At 31.7% G+C, this 20581-nt stretch overlaps 1 protein-coding gene across 9 annotated transcripts in view; it reads left to right on the top strand.

Annotated features, from left to right (window-relative positions):
* Stxbp5l (syntaxin binding protein 5L) overlaps positions 1-20581 on the top strand; it is a 347451-nt gene that overhangs the window by 270862 nt on the left and 56008 nt on the right. For 6 of the 9 annotated variants that reach the window (XM_048794363.1, XM_048794362.1, XM_048794366.1 and 3 more), the window contains 3 exons: positions 1951-2016; positions 13101-13193; positions 18271-18321. In XM_048794363.1, coding sequence (XP_048650320.1) covers positions 1951-2016; positions 13101-13193; positions 18271-18321 — 210 coding nt within the window. The remainder of the gene's footprint in view (positions 1-1950; positions 2017-13100; positions 13194-18270; positions 18322-20581) is intronic. The other 3 variants (XM_015486887.2, XM_015486886.2, XM_048794364.1) reach the window with 2 other exon arrangements.

Raw genomic sequence — 20581 nt, 5'->3', positions numbered from 1 at the left:
TTAACATTTAAAGATCAATCAATGTAAAATGATTGATAAATATAATTTAAAGGAAAAATATGATCATCTCAATACATGTAAAAAAATTGGACAAAATTCAACACGTATTTATGACAAAAAATCTTCCACAAACTAGGAACAAGAAGGACATTCCTCAATTGAATAAATCGTATTCATGAAAAAACAATAAATAGCATCATACTTTGTTGTAACATATTAAATATTTTCCCCCCTAAAATCATAAATAAAGGAAGGATATCAACTGTCGTCATTATTCAGCTTTTTACTTCATAACCTAGTAAGGGCAAAAGCAAGGTAAAAAAAATAATATACCTAAACATAAGTGCTATTATGGTATATATAGAAAAACTAAAGGAATCTATTATAAAGCTGCAAAATAAAAAGTGAATTCAGTAAGATTGAAGAAAACATGTCAGTATGTAAAAATCAGTCTTATTTCTATAAAATGATAGTAAACAATTAGGAAATAAACTGTAATCCCAGCTATTCATGATATTGAGATGGGAGGATCACATTTGCAAGGCCACTCTGGAAACTTAGTGGGACCCTGACTTAAAATGAAATTTTAAAAACCACTTGAGATATTTCAGTGATCTCATGCTTGCCTACAATTTGTGAGAGCCTGGATTCAATCCCAGCATGACAAAACAAAACCAAGATAACACATAGAGGATAGTCTTCTAAATGATATGGTCCCATTCCCCCAGAGAATAAGAAGAAAAAGAAAGCATAACGATGAAAACTATATTAAAAACAATCATGTAGTTTCTGGAAATATTTTAGTTTATACAGCAAATGAAGAAACATATTAAAAAAAGTCTACTGAAACTTGGTAAAAACAAGAATTTGGGACATGATAATAGAAGACTTTAAAAATCCCATGTATAAGACTGCCATACTGAAATCTACAAAATATTGCAGAAGAAAATATTTTCAAAATCATTCATATGGGAGAGAATACCATATTTATGGGTTGAAAGACTCAATTTTGAAAAAAATACATATGTGTGTGTGTATGTGTGTTTTTAAGATAAAACAGATGATAGATAGATATAAAACATGAGGGTTAAGTTACATTATCACAAGAGACCTTTTCATCTCCAAATTCTATTTGTTTTTGCAACTACAGCAAATGTATCAGTATAAATTGAATAAAGAGGATATAGGAAGGAATATGAACAAAGACAATTTTAATTATTCGCAGTAGTTCCCAAATGTTCAAATGTTTCTGATTAAGGGGACTTCTATTCAATCAGAAACTCTGTGTACTTATTTACAAAAAAAAAAGAATATTAGACTTTCCAAAAAGAATAAGAAAACTATGATGAAGGATATTTTAAATGCCATAGGAATATGTATTTATAGAATTTAAAAACATGTATTAAACTTTTGTACTCATCCTTGTATTTTTCAGAAAAGTCATAAAATAGAAAGTAAGAAATACTGGAAATATGAATGTAGTACTTGTTATAAAAATGACATTGATGTAATTGAACAAATCAGTATGTAATATATATAGCACTACATTTTTATAAATAAATACAAAATTTTAAATCTGTAACATCTCTTTAAATATTTTTTAAAGGCCAATAACCTGTTCTCCTGAGATAAAGGATCTTATTATGACTTTTAAAACCCTGTTTCTCATTTTTATTCTCTGATGAAATTGGATCATTTATTAAAGTATAAAAATAATAAAATTTGCATCTTTCCACCATCCATGTTTAATTTTCCTTTGTTGATCAGCTACAGCTCCTGTTTTTCCTGTATCACTTATTTAAATAAATTTTCACAATACTTTTGTAATGTGGTTTTTCACAGGAAAGGGGACCTTTTTAGACTTAACTATACTAAGGAATAAGGATTACCTGTACAGTACTATCAAAATTAATATATATATATATATATATCTTTTCCTTGTATTTTCAGGTTTAACTGAATTGAATGATAGTCCAGTTCCACCGGAACTTGAGCGTTGCAAGTCTCCCACTTCAGGTAAACAAGAGTGGTATTTTTCAAGTTTGTGTTAATTCACTGCAGTAATCTGTTGCTTTATTTTGAAAATTGTTGTAGTTTAAAATTTTTAATTCATGGTTTTAGTAGTTATAATTCAGTTTCTAAAATGTAACCATCAGCAAATTTGATTCTTAATATCAAATTAAAATAAATGTCTTCAAAAATATGCTTGGCCCCAAATAGAGTTAAGATCAGACTTATGAATGTAATAATTTTAAAGACATTTTAATGGAAAGTTAGTATGCAGATATATTAATAATACTTAATAAGTGTCAAATAAAATGGATAATGTACAGTAACATTGTAGTTTTTGTCTAGAGTTGATTTAATAAGAAATATACATAATAGGTGCAGAAGCAAATGATACCATTCCTCAGAACTATCATTTTTAACATGTATATCTAATTACAAAAATAATACAATATGGTATTGAATAAAACATCAAGTAAAGTGAACACCCATTAAAAATATATTTTAAAATATGAGGATAAAGATTCTTGGGAATATATACATACACGTACGTGTGTGTGTGTGTGTGTGTGTGTGTGTGTGTGTTCTGATTACTTGATCTGTACCTATCAAGGATAAAGAATAGGTAATTTGGTCTATTTTGTTCTCAACACATCCCCCTTGCCCTTCCCTTCTCCCTCCATGTCCATTCCCTTCCTCTACTTTATTGGTCTCTCTTCTATTTTCATGACATTCCTTTTTTCTCTCAACTTTTGTATATGAGAGAAAACATTCAAAACTTGACTTTTTGGCTTATTTCATTTAGCATGATGTTCTCCAGTTCCATCCATTTACCAGCAAGTGACAAAATTTCACTCTTCTTTATGACTGTTTAAAACTCCACTGTGTGTGTGTGTGTGTGTGTGTGTATGGATGGCACATTTTCTATACCCATTCTTCTGTTGACAGGCATCTGGGCTGGTTTTCTAATTCCTATTGTGAGTTGCACTGATATTAACTTTGATGTGCCTCTATCACTATATATGCTGATTTTAGTTCATTTGAATAAATACCAAGAAGTACCAAATCTGAGTCATGTGTGGTTCCATTTCTTGTCTAAATTGTAGCCCCACAAATAATGCATGAGTATACCTCAAATGTTTCCCAAATCCTTGCCAGCAATTATTGTTATTTGTATTCTTGATTATTGCCATTCTAACTGGAATGAGATGAAATCTCAGTACAGTTTTGATTTGTATTTTGCTGATTGCTAGGGATGCTGAACATTTTTCATATATTCACATATGGCCATTTATGTTTTTTCTTTCAAGCAGTTTTCTGTTTAGTTCTTTTGTCCATTTATAATTAGGATTTGGGGGTTTTCTGTTGTTTGTTTTGTTTAGTTTTCATGTTAAGTTTTGAGTTCTATATATATTCTGCTTATTAATCCCCTGTCAGAGAAGCAGCTGACAAACATCTTCCTCCTTCTGTGGACTCTCTTCATTCTTTTTTCCTTTGCTGTGCAGAATGTTTTTGATTGATGCCATACCACTTACTGATTCCTAGTTTTATTTCTTGAACTTTAGGGATCTTGTGAAGGAAGTCAGTGACTGGGCCAATATGTTGGAGTGTTGAGAATATGTCTTCTAGCAGTTGCAAAGTTTCTGGTCTAATTCCTTGATCCACTTTGATTTGACTTTTGTGCAGGGTGAAAGATAGGAATCTAGTTTCATTCTTCTCCATGTGGATATCCAGTTTTCCTAGCACTATTAAAAAGGGTATCCTTTCTCCAATGTATGATTTTGGAACCATTGTCAAGGATCATATGACTATCCATGTGGATTTGTCTCTGTGTCTGTTATTCTTTTCAGTTGGTCTTCATGTCTGTTTTTATGCCAATACTGCTGTTTTTGTTACTGTATCTCTACAGTGTGATGTGTCCTGCATTGCTGTAATTATTCAGGATGGCTTTGGCTATTCTGGGTCAATTGTTCTTCCAAATGAATTTTAGAACTGTTTGTTCTAGTTCTGTGAAGAATAAAATTGGTATTTTGATGGGGATGCATTAAATCTGTGGATCATATTTGGTAATATGGCCATTTTGACAATATTAATTCTGCCTACCCACGATCTCCAGGGAGATATTTCCATCTTCTAAGGTTTTTCTTAACTTCTTTCTTCAGTGTTCTATAATTTTTGTTGTAGAGGTTTTTTACTTCAATGGTTAGATTTATTCACAGGTATTCATGAGGCTACTCTGAGTATAATTATTTTCCTGATTTCTTTTTCAGAGATTCATTATTGGAGTACAGGAAAGTTATTGGCTTTTGTGTTTTGAGCATTGTATCCTGACACTTTATTCATAGATTTATTGATCAATTCTTGGAGTTTCTGTTAGAGGTTTTTTTTTCCCCATGTGTGTGTGTGTGTGTGTGTGTGTGTGTGTGTTTTCTAAGTATAGAATCGTGTCATAAGCTAATAATAATTTGCATTCTTCTCCTATTTGTTTCACTTTAATTTTCTTCTATTATCTGATTGGTCTGGTTAGAGTTTTAAGAGCTATTTTGAATAGGACTGGTGAGCGTGAACATTCTTGACTTCTTCCAAATTTTACAGGAAATTATTTTAGTTTTTCTCTGTTCAATATGATGTTAGCTTGGGTTTATTGCATATAGCCTTTATGATGTTGAGGTAAGTTCCTACTATCCCTAGTTTTTTCAATGTTATTACCATGAATGGAAATGGGATTTTGTTGAATGCTTTTATGGCATCAGTTGAAATAATCATATGATTTGTATCCTTAATTTTGTTTATGTGGTGAATTACATTGATTGATTTGCTCTTGTTTAACCAATCTTACATCCTGGAATAAAACCAACTTGATCATGTTGTTCAATCTTCTTTAATGTGTTTTTAAACACAGATTGCTAATATTTTATTAAGGATATTTGCATCTATGTTCATCAGGGATTTTGGTCTGTAGTTTTATTTTCTTGGTGAATCTTTACTTGGCTTTGATATCATGGTGATACTGGTTTCATAGAATTAATTTGGGAGTCTTCCCTCACTTCTTATTTCATTGACTAATTTGAGGAGTGTTAATATTAGCTCTTCTTTAAAAGTCTAGTAGAAGTTAGCTGGTCCTGGGCTCTTCTTTGTTGGGAGGCTTTTATTACTAATTTAATCTCAGTGATTGATGTTGGTTTGTTCAGTATTTCTATATTCTTAGCTCAATTTAGTTAAGTTGTATGTGTCTAGAAACTTGTTAATATTTTCTAGATTTTCTGATTTATTAGAATGTAAGTTTTTTTAAAAGTTCCTGATGATCCTCTGGATTTCACAAATTTCCATGGAAATTTCTCCTTTTTCATCCTCAGTTTTGTTGATTTGAGTCTTCTTTTGGGATTTCCATTTTATTCTCAAGTATTGGACATTTTTCTGATTCTTTCTCTGAAAATTTTTTTCATTCCTTTAATTTGTATTTTCATGTTTTTTTCTAAGCCAATAATTCAATGATTCTTTTCTTCTAAGCCAATGTTCCAATAATGGAACATCCATCAATTCAGTATGAAAAGTAATATCTGTAAGATCAAAACTGACATTGAATTATCTATGATATCCTGTGCTGAGCTATTTGATGTTGAGGATTTCTTATTGAGTCTTCCTGATTTGGATTTCATCAGGATTTGGAACCTGTAGAAGATACACACCATTCCTTGACTTTAACTCTTAAGTTTATTCCTGTGTGTGGAAGTTAGTGATTACAACAGCACACCTCTGACACAATTCTAGGAGATCCTCTCTGATCTTTAGTGCATTTAGGCACCTACTAGCTTTCTGATAAGTCAGGGGAGAATCCCTACTAGTCTGTAACATAGCAGAGCCAGTTTACTCCTTATTGGGTGGGGGGATACAGTCTTATGTGCCCTCCTAAGGAAAAGTTCCATGTACACAGAACTGTCAAATCTGGTGTATCATTTACCACCACCATTTATATTTCAGAGTGTGTGGTGTGAGACAGTCTAAGGTAGAGGCATAATAGTCTGGTTCCAATGCTGCTGAATGGCCCATAGGAGGTGCAGAGCTGCTGCCCCCTCTAGAATGTGCAAGTTGCAGATTGGTGTGCTTGTATCTAGGCACAGCGAATGGTGGCTGGTTTCCTCCATAATGCTTTTTGTGATATGTGCTGTATTTCATACTCATGAAGTTTTCCACTGGCTGCTTAATTATCTTCAAGAAATTCCTTCTATGGATCCACATGTCTGAATGACAGGTGTGTCACCTGGCAGTTATGGGACTCAGCTGTGGACCCTCCAAGAGGTTTGGGGGCAGGAGCCACTTCCCTGATTACTGTGGTTCCTATACCAGCCACTGGTACTTGATAGTCAGCCTAGAGGCCCAAGTTTATGTATTTTATGGGCACTGAATCTGTTGGACATTTCTCTTGAGTGCAGGGGCACAAAGCTCAGGACTGTTATTGGCTACCATGGATTGCTAAGCATCATTTTTATTGCTTTGCAATATTCTATTCTAAGAATATACCTCAATTTATGGAATTTTTTGTTGTTGAAGACTTAGTTGATTTTCAGTTTGAGGCTATTATAAATAAGGTTGATATGACCCATTTTATATGTTTTTAATGCAAACATAAACTCATTTCTGTTACATTTGTGTGTACACACATATGTATATGTACATATATGTAATTAGAGATATACATATATCTGAGTAGAATTTGAGGGATATAAGGTGTACAGATGTTTGGCTTAAAAAAAAATACTATAATGAGTTTTCTTAAGTAGTTGCACCAATTTTACTTCCATTTACAGTGTTTGAAAATTCATATATTTACCAATGTTTAATATTAGAGTGCTTCTTAAATTATTGTCATTTTGAAGTATATATAGAACATCTCATTGTGGAATTAAATTGGATTGCATTTCTTTGATGTCTAATAATTTTGATGGGATTTTGTATATGTATTGGCTATTAATGCCCTTGCTTTAAAATATTTAATTATTTTGCTCATTGTTATTGAGTTGTAAACTTTGCTGATTGATTTATTTAAAGGAAGTGTGTGTGCGTGCTGCACACATGTAATATCTGTAAGATCAAAACTGACATTGAATTACCTAGCATGCATGCACACACTATGTAGAAGTCTTTTCTTGGAGATAGATAGATAATGATATATATATATATATATATNTGGAGATAGATAGATAATTATATATATATATATATATATATATATATATATATATATATATCACTATCTTCTCCCACTCCATGGCTTGCCTTTCCTTCCCTTAAAACTGGTATTGTAATACTAATGTACATTTAATGCTAATTTACAAGTATTTTATTCAATTGTTTTTTAAAGAGAATCTTTTCTATCCCAAGACCATGAAGCTTTTTCTTCCACAGTGTCTTCTTCTAAGAGTCATATTGTTTTACCTTTTGCATTTAAGTTAAAGTTTAATTTGTAGTTTACTTCTGTGTATAACATGAGGAAGGAGTTGAGGTTCATTTTTACCATTTAGATATCCAATGATCACCATTTATGAGGAAATTACCATTTCCCTCTCTGCACTAAAGTGAAACTTTTGCCACACATTTGTGGACTTTACCATGTGGGAGGTATGTGTGTATGTGTGTGTGTGTGTGTGTGTGTATGTATGTATATGTGTGTGTGTGTGTCTGTCTCTGTATTTATGTTTAGACTTCATGTTCTTTTCCATCAGTGTGTTCATCCTTTATTCAAACCACTGTGTTAAATATTGTAGCTTTACAAACATTGCTGAAAATATAGTTTCTCCAGTTTTGTTTTTGCAGTGTTTTTCAATATCATTATCACTAGTCTAGATTTTTTTATTACTTTTATAATGAATTTATCAATTCACATATAAACACGCTTAGATTTTGATTGCAATATTATTGGATATATGAATCAACTGAGAAAATGTTGAATTTTGCATTCTGTTATCCCACATTTTTGTTCATTCTTTATATTGTCTCAGCACTATTTTTAGTTTCTTTGTAGAAGTATTGTACATCTTAGGATTATTCTTTGTATTTTATTTTAATTCCATTATTACAAATGCATTTTTATTTATTTTTCTAATTGTGGCTAAAATATAAAATACAATTAATTTTTGTATATTTAGCTTTCATCTAGCAAATTTGGTAAATTTATTTTTTAATTCTAATAATTTGTAAATTCTTTTAGATTGTCTGTGTATCCAGTGATGTCCCCAGTGAAAATAGCAGCTCTATTTTTTCTTTTTAAAGGAGGATATTGGCTAGGAACTTCATGCAATGTTGAATAGATGTAGTGTTAGCAACATATTTTTCTTGTTCCTGGTTTTAGGGATAAGGCTTTTTATATTTCATAACCAATTATTAAAACTAGTGTAATTTTTAGTAGACATCCTGCTTTTACCCCTCTGCCTATGATGTTTTTTCTAAGATTAAAGGAGATCTGGAAACATCACCACCACCACACTTCCTTTTCAAGGTAGACTCATAGGAACTCTGATGCAGTCAAGAATTCTGCTTCAAAGCAGGAAAGTTTTAACTACTTTTCATTATGTTACCTGGAGGCAGAATTGATGTACAATGATAAGATTCACTTATCACTTCAATACTGACAATGGCAATTGTTATGTTTGTATCTTTTTAAATGTATAAATAGTACTAAAGGGCCAATACTCTTATTGCCTTTTCTTACTTACTTTTAGTTTGTTTTCCTCTAGTTCAGTGTTAAAACACAGATAGCTGAGTGCCAGAGATTCTCATTCAGTAGATCTGGGTGAGGCCTGAGATTTGCACTTTCAGCAAGATCCCAGATGATGTTTTTAAAAACAAAACATATCAAATCCTCACTTTTATTGAAAAATGCTCATATACTGAAAGTTTCATGTGCTTCGATCACATAACTCTGCCAAGAATGTATTAGATAAAAATAGGATCTTCCTGTGGAAAGGTCTGTGAGGAAACATAAAGGAAAAGCAATTGATGGAGTGGTAGTATTGAGGAATAACTTTTTCAGAACCTATTCTTGTTCATGCTATTGTACTATTATTTGTCTAGCATAATTTAATTTTTAATTTTATTATGGTATCTCTTTTTAAATTCTTTCCATTTTTTCATTGGTGCATTATAATTATATGCTTCTAGTCTCTGGATTACTTGAGAACCATTGCCTATGAATTTTTTAAATTAATTTTTTCAGTAGTTAACCTCCCTTATTCAAATCTTTTTGGGGATCTTAGCCCTCCACCCATTTGAATCTACTAAAAACTGGTGACAGAGCTAGGGTAGAGCACTTCCCTAGCATGTCTGAGGCACTGGGTTCAATTCTGCACACATATAAATAAATAAAATAAAGGTCCATTGACAACTAAAAAAAATTTTTTATTAGCTACACATGACATTACAATGATCTTGGCAATTCATACATTTGAATCAATTGGGGTATAATTTCTCATTTTTCTGACTGTACAGATTGCAGAATCACACTGCTCATAGAGTCACCTATATACATACAGCAATCATAATGTCTATTCTATTCTGCTGCCCTTCCTTTCCCCCCTTCCCCTCCCCTCCTAAAATTTTTTTTTTTAAATAAAATTTATGACAACCTGATGCAAGTGTTTCTGAATAAGAGAAGTTGGGAATTAGGGAAGCCAGAACCAATAATCATTTTAATCTCTGATTTCCATCTGGATATGAAACTCTTTTAATAACCCCAATATACTATAGGTAATATAGATTGAAGGTTTAGACCATTAATTATTCCCTTGAGGATAATGAAAGAGAACAGAAAAGAGTTGGGGGCTGAAAGAATCCAGTGAGCCAAATAGAATGCTGAAATGCTCAGCTTTCCGGTTAACATTCTAATTTCATATTATTTATTCATTTACTCAAGTATTCAACAAATAATTTTCAGTTTCTACAGTTAGACATTATGCTACCCACTAGGATAAATTAATGAAAAAAATAAACATACTTTATCACAAATGAATAGTCTGTTTGCCAATATAAGCTTTGCATTAATAATTATTGAACTTGTTAATACTTTTTTAAGCTATGCAATCCTTATGAGGTCATGTTGTGCAATTTGTGTTCTATACAAACTTGCCTTCCAACATGGTGAACAGGTACCAACATTGAGCCCTATTTCTCCTTGCTGGGCACATAAATTCAATTGCTTAGAGAAAATAGCCCCTATTTTGGAGAGAGTTGAAAATTAACCTGACCTTGTGTTATCCCAGAAGGTGGGCCTTTTTTCCTAATACTTTTCCCAGAAGAACATCATTTTCTAAGCTAGCATCAGGCCCTGACATGCTACTACCTTTAACATCCATCGTAATAATTCTCAGTCTAATCTACAATAGGCTTATTTAGCTACCAAGTTCAAATGAAGGCTTGGGTAACAGAAATATTTAAATACATTAAAATATCAAAAGGTTAGCATCACAGAATACTAACAACAGAGTACCCAGCTTATGTTGTTGGGTATAGGTGAGAGCTGGATTTTTTTAAATTCTTTATTAATTTTTTATATGTTTTAATTAGTTATACATGACAGTAGAATGCATTTATGCACTTTGATATACATAGGTGAGATATAATTTCTCATTTTTCTTAGTGTACATGTTGCAGAATCATATTGGTCATGTAGTCACATACATAAAGCAATAATTCTGTTTCTTTTCTATTATCTTTCTGTCCCCACATCCTCTCCCCTCCCCTTCCATCACTTTCTTCTACCTAATCTAAGGTAATGCTATTCTTCTCTAGTGCCCCTTGCCTTATTAGAGAAAACATTTGGCCTTTGGGTTTGTGGGATTGGCCTATTTTGCTTAGCATGATATTCTCCAACTTCCATCCATTTACTGGCAAATGGCATAATTATACTCTTCTTTAAAGCTGAGTAATATTCCATTGAGTATACACACACACACACACACACACACACACACACCACATTTTCTTTATCCATTCATCTATTGAGGGACACCTACGTTGGTTCAATAGTTTAGCTATTGTGAATTGAGCTGCTATAAACATAGATGTGGCTGAATTACTGTAGTATGCGGATTTTAAGCCCTTTGAGTATGAGTATAAACCAAGGAGTGGGATAGCTAGGTCAAATGGTAGTTCCATTTCCAGTTTTCTGAGGATCTCCATACTGCTTTCCATAGCGGTTGCACCAGTTTTCAGTTCCACCAGCAATGTATGAGTGTACCTTTTTCCCCACATTCTCACCAACATTTGTTGTTGCCTGTGTTCTTGATGATTGCCATTCTGACAGGTGTGAGATGAAGTATTTATGTAGTTTTGATTTGTATTTCTCTAATTGCTAGAGATGTTGAACACTTTTTCATATATTTGTTGATCGATTGTATTTATTCTTCTATGAAGTGTCTGTTCAGTTTCTCAGCCCATTTATTGATTGGGTTATTTGGCTTTTTTTGGTGTTAAGTTTTTTGAGTTCTTTATATATCCTAGAGATTAATGCTTTCCCAGAGGGGCATGTAGTAAAGATTTTCTCCCAATCTGTAGGCTCTCTTCTCACATTATTAATTGTTTTCTTTGCAGAGAAGAAGCTTTTTAATTTGAATCCATCCCATTTATTGATTCTTGATTTTACTTCTTGTGCTTTAGGAGGCTTGTAAAGGAAGTCAGATCCTAAGCCAACATGGTGAAGGTTTGGGCCTATTTTTTCTTGTATTAGGTGCATGGTCTGTGTTCTGGTGCCTAAGTCTTTGATCTACTTTGAGTTGATTATTGTGAAGGATGAGAGACAGAGATTTAATTTCGTTTTGCTACATATGAATTTCCAGTTTTGCCAGGACCATTTGTTGAAGAGGCTATCTTTTGTCCAGTGAATATTTTTGGCACCTTTGTATGACATAACTGTATTTATGTGGGTTTCTCTATGTATCCTCTATTCTGTACCATTGGTCTATAAGTCTGTGTTGGTGCCAATACCATGCTGTTTTTGTTGATATAGCTCTGTAGTATAGTTTAAGTTCTGGTATTGTGATGTATCCTGTTTCAGTTTTCTTGCTAAGGATTGCTTTAGCTATTTTGGGTCTCTTATTTTTCCAAATAAATTTTATGATTGCTTTTTCTATTTCTATGAAGAATGTCATTGGGACTTTAATAGGAATTGCATTAAATCTGTATAATGCTTTTGGTAGTACGGCTATTTTGACAATATTAATTCTGCCTATCCAGGAGCAGGGAGATCTTTCCATCTTCTGAGATTGTCTTCAATTTCTTTCTTTAGTGTTCTGTAGTTTTCATTGTGGAGGTCTTTTACCTCTTTTGTTAGATTGATTCCAGTTTTGTGTGTGTGTGTGTGTGTTTTTTTTTTTTTTGAGGCTACTGTGAATGTGGTAGTTTTCCTAATTTCTCTTTCAGTGGATTCATTGCTGATGTATAGGAATGTGTTTGATTTATGGGTGTTGGTTTTATATCCTGCTACTTTGCTGAATTCATTTATTAGTTGTAGAAGTTTTCTGGTGGAATTTTTTTGGATCTTCTAGATATAGAAATATGTCATCAGCATATAGTGATAGTTTGAGTTCTTCTTTACCTATTTATATCCCTTTAATTCTTTCTTTTGTCTAATTGCTCTGGCTAGAGTTTCAAATATGATGTTGAATAGAAGTGGTGGAAGAGGGCATCCTTGTCTTGTTCCAGTTTTTAGAGGAAATGCTTTCAATTTTTCTCCATGTAGAATGATGTTGGCCTTGGGTTTAGCATATATAGCTTTTACAATGTTGAAGTTTGTTCCTGCTATCCCTAGTTTTTCTAGTGTTTTGAACATGAAGGTGTGCTGTATTTTGTCAAATGAAGAGCTGGATCTTAAGGCCACATTTGACTGTTCCTTCTGTGCAATTCTTTGTGTCTAACATCCACTACTTTCTCCAAAGAATTTTGTTCTTCCTTACAAACAGTCCTCTGTTGTGTTCAGTACCTGTTTATTTTAGATAAAGGAACAAACAGAGACCTTTCCACGTAGTTACCTTTAAATTATTGATTCACATGAAATTTCACTAAGAAATTACATGCCAATAGTTTTGTGTTCCCTTCTTTAGGACTTGCTACCAGAACTCCTGAGGCAGCAGCAGGCTTTTATAGGAATGAAATACCAGCTGTGAGACAGAGGAATCAAGTACATCACTTGCCAGGTGAAGGTGAAAAATTTTTTTATGAACAAACAAAATATTTGTATCTTCACAATTTTATAAATTTTTTTATAAATTTTTAAATTTTAAATTTTTTCTCAAGATTTTCTCATTTATTTTGCTGAAAACAAAATGTCATGGTAAATGAAGACAGAGTACCTGAAGCAGTTGTTTAAAACAGAGATGATGATTACACAATGTATAAAGTAGAAAGTACTACAACTTTTGTGAAAGGTTTTGAAATATTCCATAGGATTTTGATGGTTTTTTTTCCCACTCAAAATCTGAATGATCTCGTCAAGCCTATAAAAAAATAAGGAGGGGTAAAGAGAAAATTAAGAGCTCAAAAATACTGAGATTTTAAAAAATTATCCATAATTCTTTATAATACAATGAAATATTTTCTATAATCAGCAACACCTGTGGTAATCATGGAAACTTCACCAAAGACTTGTCCCTTTAGAAAGTTCTAGAATCTCAATTTTATGCACAATCATTGACATTTGATGCTATTTATTGGGACCAAACAGACACAAACACAGATGGTACAGCCTTCTTAAATTAGGCCTTCATGGAAAAATGGTGTTTCCAGATTTGCAACTTTAAGGAATTATTAATGTTGTAGAACTCAAAGTCAGGAGCCAATGAAGATAAAGATAAATGTTATTAACAATTTAATTTTCCCAGTAGTAATTTTCTTTTGTTTTTGTAATATAACACCCTGGTATACCTTTCAAAAGAAAGCTAAAGCTTAGAGATTTTAAGTGAATAGAGGTAGAATTCAAAGATAGTTATATTTGGTTATAAAACCTATTTTTTCCTGGTACTCATTCAATAAATGAGAATAAACATTATGAGAATTAAAAAAAAAAACTATTCACTATGAATAACATCTGTGCCATGAGAAAGAAGTGCTGAGTCATGAAGAAACAATGTTTTAAACAAAGAAATTCATAAGAATTTTAAAAATACTTTACATGAAACATTAGCAGAAAATAGCTTACCACTTAAGTTCTAGGAAAAACTAATTTTGAAAATCATTTTTAGTTTTTTATAGTTCATATAATCAACATTTTATCACATTTTAGGCTTATTAAACACTGCTTAAAAACTATGATCTATATTTATACAGTACTTTAGAACAAACAAGGTATTATTTTATGTTTATCATCTTATTTAATCCTTACAACAACCCCAAAAGGTTGATATTGTTCTCATTTTAGGGGGTGGAAAAATTGATTAAGGGAAAATTTCTGTAATTTGCCCAAGGTTACCCTTTAATAATGACTTAGTCTGAATCCAAATATTATTCTTTAAGTTCCTCTAATTGTTTGGTCTCAAATTAATAAGCCTTGTATGTTTTTAAAAACATGGGTTGAAAAACTCATTTATCTCTGTAAGTTTATAATTGAGGATAGATATCAAATTAAACATAAAGTTTCATAATCACTGATATAATCATTGATTCATTAACACTGTCTAAATATAATTATATATTTTAAGGTAATGATAGAGTCATGAAATTAACATGTTTATGCTGGAGCAAATTCAGATGACAATATCTCTTTGCCCAGCTTTATCTTAGCCACTTTGGGAAAAATGTTTTAAAAGAGGAGGGATGCCAAAAAAATTAGAATCATGTAGTCCTTTCAGGGCTTCACCATGGCGTGTTGATCCCAAAATGCTTTATTTTTTAACTTTGCCTGTATACATAACAGATGTTTTTGCTCTATTTGTTTCTGACTTAGTTAAGATAGAGACAAATGAAATTCATTACTATATTCCAGCCAGTTGATTAATTAATCCATAAATAAATTCATACATAAAATGAATTTTAATCATGTTTTAATTAAAACCTTTTAATCAAACAACTTTTAATTTTAAATTAGATTTATTTATTTTAAAGAAGATACCTAGACCATATAGGTGGTATCTTCTGTGTCATGAAGACTGTGTTACTTAGGCATGGCTTTAGCAGAAAAAAAATAACCTTAACCTGTCACCTTCTTTCTTTCTATTATTATAACTTTAGCAAATTGCTTAACCTTAAATGATTGCTAGGACCCAGAACATAGATGCTCAATAACACATGGTAGTGGTTATTATCAAAGCAGTGGTGAACACGCATAGCCCAAGGAAACTCAAGGTGAATACCCATGACCTAAAACCCATGGCTGAACAGACTTTGTTTATTCCCCTTGACCATTCTAGACTTCCAAATATTAGTTGTAACTTAGCCATAGCAAGGTAGAAATCCTTCTACTGAAGATAAAAAAATAAATTCAGTTAAGAAACAACCAATCAGCAACTTTGAATTAGAGATTTCTAATCTCTATGCTTTTTTCCATTAAACTAGTAGCCATGTTCACATTTTGAGAAAGGGTTTAACCCATTCCTAAAATTTTGATTCAGGTGTAGAACCAAGGATCTGATTAAGACCTGTTTGAAGCCAGTATGACATTCTTCTGATAAACCAAGTTGCACTCTCCATTGTCTGTGAATTAATAAGTGAGGGATTTGATACAATCAAAACACATGAAGACATCTAGGCAAAATTATGTTGTAATGTCTGAAGTTCTGTTCATATTTAGGGTATGCATAAAACCTCATCCTGGCATAGGCTGTGTAAGCCATCAAACTGTTTACCCTGCCTCCTTACTATAATTGAACCTAAATTTGTGAGGCATGAACGTAAGAATAGATATGAATAGTTTTGCAAAGATTCATAATCTGGTGGCATTGTAGATCCTGGTCTCATCTGATCTTTAGGCCTGAGTTTATAGATAATGTTAATTTGTATTTTGCTATAAGCCAGTCCTTTCCCTCATTTGCATCATCTTTTGTCTCCCATATTATCTTTTAAAATTTCTAGGTAAGTCATAAATTGCTAGATGTGATTAGGTAAGTGATTAATCCTATCTGTGGGGATGCTTTCCTTCGAATTTTTTAAAAGTCAGATATATTGAGATTCAATTTACATGGAATAAAGTTCACCTTTTTTAATGAATAATTTGATTAATTTGATTTGCCTTATCTATAATTTTATTTTTATTTTCAAAAAGTATGTCACCTTATGTTAAAATAATAATAATTTCCTGACAATGTGTCCAGAATCTAACAGGACTAGGATCATAAGAAATGAAACTGTTGTTAAGTCTAATTTGTGCTTAAAAACAGCATTCACTGACCTCAGCTAGATGTTTGATACGATTTGCTGTATTATTTTCTGTGAGCCAAGACAGGCAGTTATTCAAGGTGTGAAAGATTTTTAAAAAATCATCCTACATGAGATTGTTCAGTGACTTAAGGAGGCTTTTTCATTATGAATCAAATATGTGTCACTCTGGAAAATACAGTGGAATCTTAGGAAGTTCTATTGTCTAGAGCAAAAAAGTTACAGAACTATATACTTCAATTATTTTTGTAACTACCATCTTCTATTCCTGGTAGATCAGAGATTATGAGGGAAATTTTTAAATTAATCAAGAAAGGAGCCAGAAAAACACATTAACTTGAGAAAATGTAATCATAAACACTCTTTAAAACCCAGAAAAGTGATATAGCTATCCTATCCATTTCTGTATCAATATCCATATTTACATCCAATTGAACAACTAAAGACAATATGCCTTCTTGTTTGTGGAGAATGCTTCTTGTAGAAGGGTCCCAGGTAGAAGTACTATAGTTGATTAATATTCATGAAATGTTAAAATGTTGTTGCTCAAAATGTGATCTTCCAACCTCTTGATATCAGTGTAGCACGTAACACTTCTTAAAAGACAAATTTCCTCTTCAGGTGCTTGACAGTCTGGTATGTGAGAGCAGGAATCAGTTACTCTTCACTGCTCTAAAAGTTAGAACTGTGACAGATTGATAAATGGTATAGAAAAGAAGTTTGAGCAAAAATAGAAGGAAATTTTATAGCAATTTTAGTGACTCAAAATCATAATTAAAATGTTTTTATATCTTTGAAGATTTGTATAATGGAATTAGTCAAACAGAATGTCAAGACTATTGTAGGAGAAAATACTTGCTTATTGGACCACATGACCTCTAAGATTCCTTTGAGCCAGGATTCTTCAGCTCTCTTTCCTGTGCAGATTGCTAAGCCAATGAGTAGTGTAAGATGTTTCTATTTCCATTTTTTCTCCTTTGGCTAACATTATGAGATGAGACTGGTGTGTATGCTTTTGCTTAGATAGCAGTAACAAAATAACATTTGGAAAGCTGCATTTTCATGGGCACATTGCAACAATTTCCTTCTATTCAAACTCAATCTACTTTCCTTACCATTTGCCAATTTGTCTTAGTTCTAACATCTAGAGCAATGAAGAAAAACTAACTGATTATCACTCTCATATGCCAGATTGTAAAGTGCTCAAAGAGACTTAGTGCCACTTTCAGGCACAAATATTAATAAGTATTCTGAATACATTTCCAATATTACTTGTTCCTTACTTTCTAAACCTTGAATATATTTCCTTCCTCTGCTCAACCTTCCTTAGAATAATATTGACTACTACTTTTCAGCTTTCACTGCTCAACATTCATTCAGAAAACACTTATTGTATACCTACTCTACCAATAATTGATTAGATATGGCAAATATAGTAACTATCTTAGAAAACTCAAAATTTTGGAATTTTAATGGATAATAAAGTAAAAAGTCCAGTATAATAAAATGTATTAACATGTAATACAGGAGATGCACATCAGTTTTCACTCTCTTCATCATCATTTGTGATATAATCTTATTCATTTGTTGCAATATCTCTTTACCTATTAGATATGTCTAAAATTATATATGAAATTACATCTCACACCACATGTGAGAGAAAATATATAGATATTCACTATTTACTGTAAGAAAATTGCTTTTCTCATGTTTCTGTTGCATATTAAAATTTTACTGCTGAATGGCAATCCAACTAATATTGGAACAATATTTGCTTCCGTGCATGTTCACTTAGTGTAATGTTCATCAAAATATTAATAATTATACAATAAACATACTATCCCCACATTCCTCTTTAATTTTATATAATTAACAACTGCCTTTTTCCTTTTTCTGTTGTTTCAGTTAAAGGATCAAGAAAGTTAAGTCTGCCAACAGATCTTAAAGCTGATCTTGGTACGGTAGGCAAAAGCCAACAATTTTAAGTTTTGTTACATTCATTTGGCTGAACATTTTACCAACCAATCCATAAATAATGCAAGTCAACTACATGGAAGTATTTAATAGCTTTCCAAAAAGGCTTTCTTAAAAATCACCATACAGTTCTGTTGGCAGCATTCAACATTTTGTTTGTTAATAATCATTTTATAAAATTGTTTTATAAATCATTACACAATAAAATATGTAATGTTTTCTTTTCTTTTTATCATGAAAATATTTTTAAAACATTCAATTGTCACCCATGTAGACCTCTTAAGATTGTAATAATGTAAATGTACATAGTTTTCTGGGGTTATTTTTTCTATTATGTATATTATATTATTTAGAATGTTATTTAACAAAAAAAAGGTTGGTATATATGGGAATGGAAATTTGCCTATTTTTTATGAAAAGTACAGAAAATCTGTTTCATTTTTATTTTTTGTGCTGGTTACAGGCTTAAGCATTGTCTCACTCTGAAATAAACTATTAATTTTATTAAATAGGTCTTCATAAATTTTTCTTCCAGAAATTTTGTCTGCTTGTTCGAATATGAGTTTTTGTTTGTTGAAATTTCATTTAATTACCTTATTTTCATTTCCTTTACTCTGACTAAAAGACATAGCATTAAACCCTACTAATTTGGTTAAAATAACAAAAATACAGTAATTCATCTTTGTGTTATTCCTCAGAGGTTAAAAAACTTTCACATTATTTTATTTTCACAACAACTCTTTAAGATTGTTATCATTATTCCAAATCTTCTTTTTTCCCCAGAGAAGAAACTGAGGCTATGATTTTAGTAAATCATAAAGTTAATATTTGAACCATAGGACATTGGTTTTTAATGCATTGATTTTTAAATGCAAATCAGTAATATATTATTCTCCTTAGTTCAGTATTAATATTAATTAACATTAATATTGGTCACAGAACATTGTCTCCAAACTTCATGTAGAATATTCCATCTTATTGTATCTAAATGAAATAACTATTACAACTCATATAGTTGATGTCATCTAAAATCAAATTATAAATACAGTTGACTCTCCATATATGAGTTACATATCCATGGATCAGCCAACAACAGTTCAAAAAAATGTTTTAATCCTGTCTGTACTGAATGTACAGATTTTCTTATCATTATTCCCTAAAGAATACAGTATACCAATAGAGTAAAAGAGATGTTTTAAAGTGTTTAGAAGAATGTACAGAGATTACATGCAAATTCACACCATTATATGGAAGGAACTTAAGCATCCAAGCATTTTGTGATCTATGGGGATCTAAGAACCAACCTGTCAAGGATACCAAGATGTAACTATAATCTTATAAGAATTTGATTAAGTGAAATAACCATAGCATTTTTAAATGCAAATCAGTAACATATTATTCTCCTTAGTTCAGTATTAATATTAATGGATTCATTATGATATTAGTATTTTACATATATAATTAATGTCAAAAGAACCAATTTTATAATTCCATTTGTTGACCTTTTTTTATGTGTCAGACACTATGTCACAGGATTTTTACATATTATCTAAGATAAAGTCTATGATATTATTCCCACTTTAAAATTTGATAAATTAATGGCACAAAAAACTCAAACTTGCCTAAGCTCACATAACTACTAGCAAAACTTGAATTTAAATCAAGTCTATATGATTACAGAGCTTGCAGTATTACATTTCTCTACCATTTTATGTAGCATGTACTGTAAAGATGTTAAAAGAAAGCCACTTAGAGAATGATAAACTTTTCTTTTTTTTATTAGATGCTCATGACAGTGCAATGATCTTGACATATCATACATTTGATTCAAATGGGGTATGAATTCTCATTTTTCCACATGTACAGATTCAGGATCACATTGGTTATATGGCCATGTATATACATATAGCAATACTAATGTCTATTTTATTCTGCTACCCTTCCTATCCCCCCCTCCCCTCCCCTCACCTCTCTCTACCCAATCTACTCTGACACATTTCTCTTTTTTTTTTCTTCCTTCCCCCTCACATCATCATACATGTATTTTGTATAACGATGAGGGTCTCCTTCCATCTTCCGTGCAATTCCCCTTCTCCCTCCCATTCCCTCCCACCTTTCTTCCCTATTTAGTGGTAATCTTCTTCTCATGCTCTTCCTCCCTGCTCTATCTTGAGTCACCCCCCCTTATATCAGAGAAGACATTTGGCATTTGTTTTTTAGAAATTGGCTAACTTCACTTAGC

Source organism: Marmota marmota, unplaced genomic scaffold, assembly GCF_001458135.2.
Source record: "Marmota marmota marmota unplaced genomic scaffold, marMar, whole genome shotgun sequence".
NCBI lineage: Eukaryota > Metazoa > Chordata > Mammalia > Rodentia > Sciuridae > Marmota > Marmota marmota.
The sequence above is the reverse complement of the archived record's forward strand: the minus strand, read 5'-3'. Positions and strand labels throughout refer to the sequence as shown.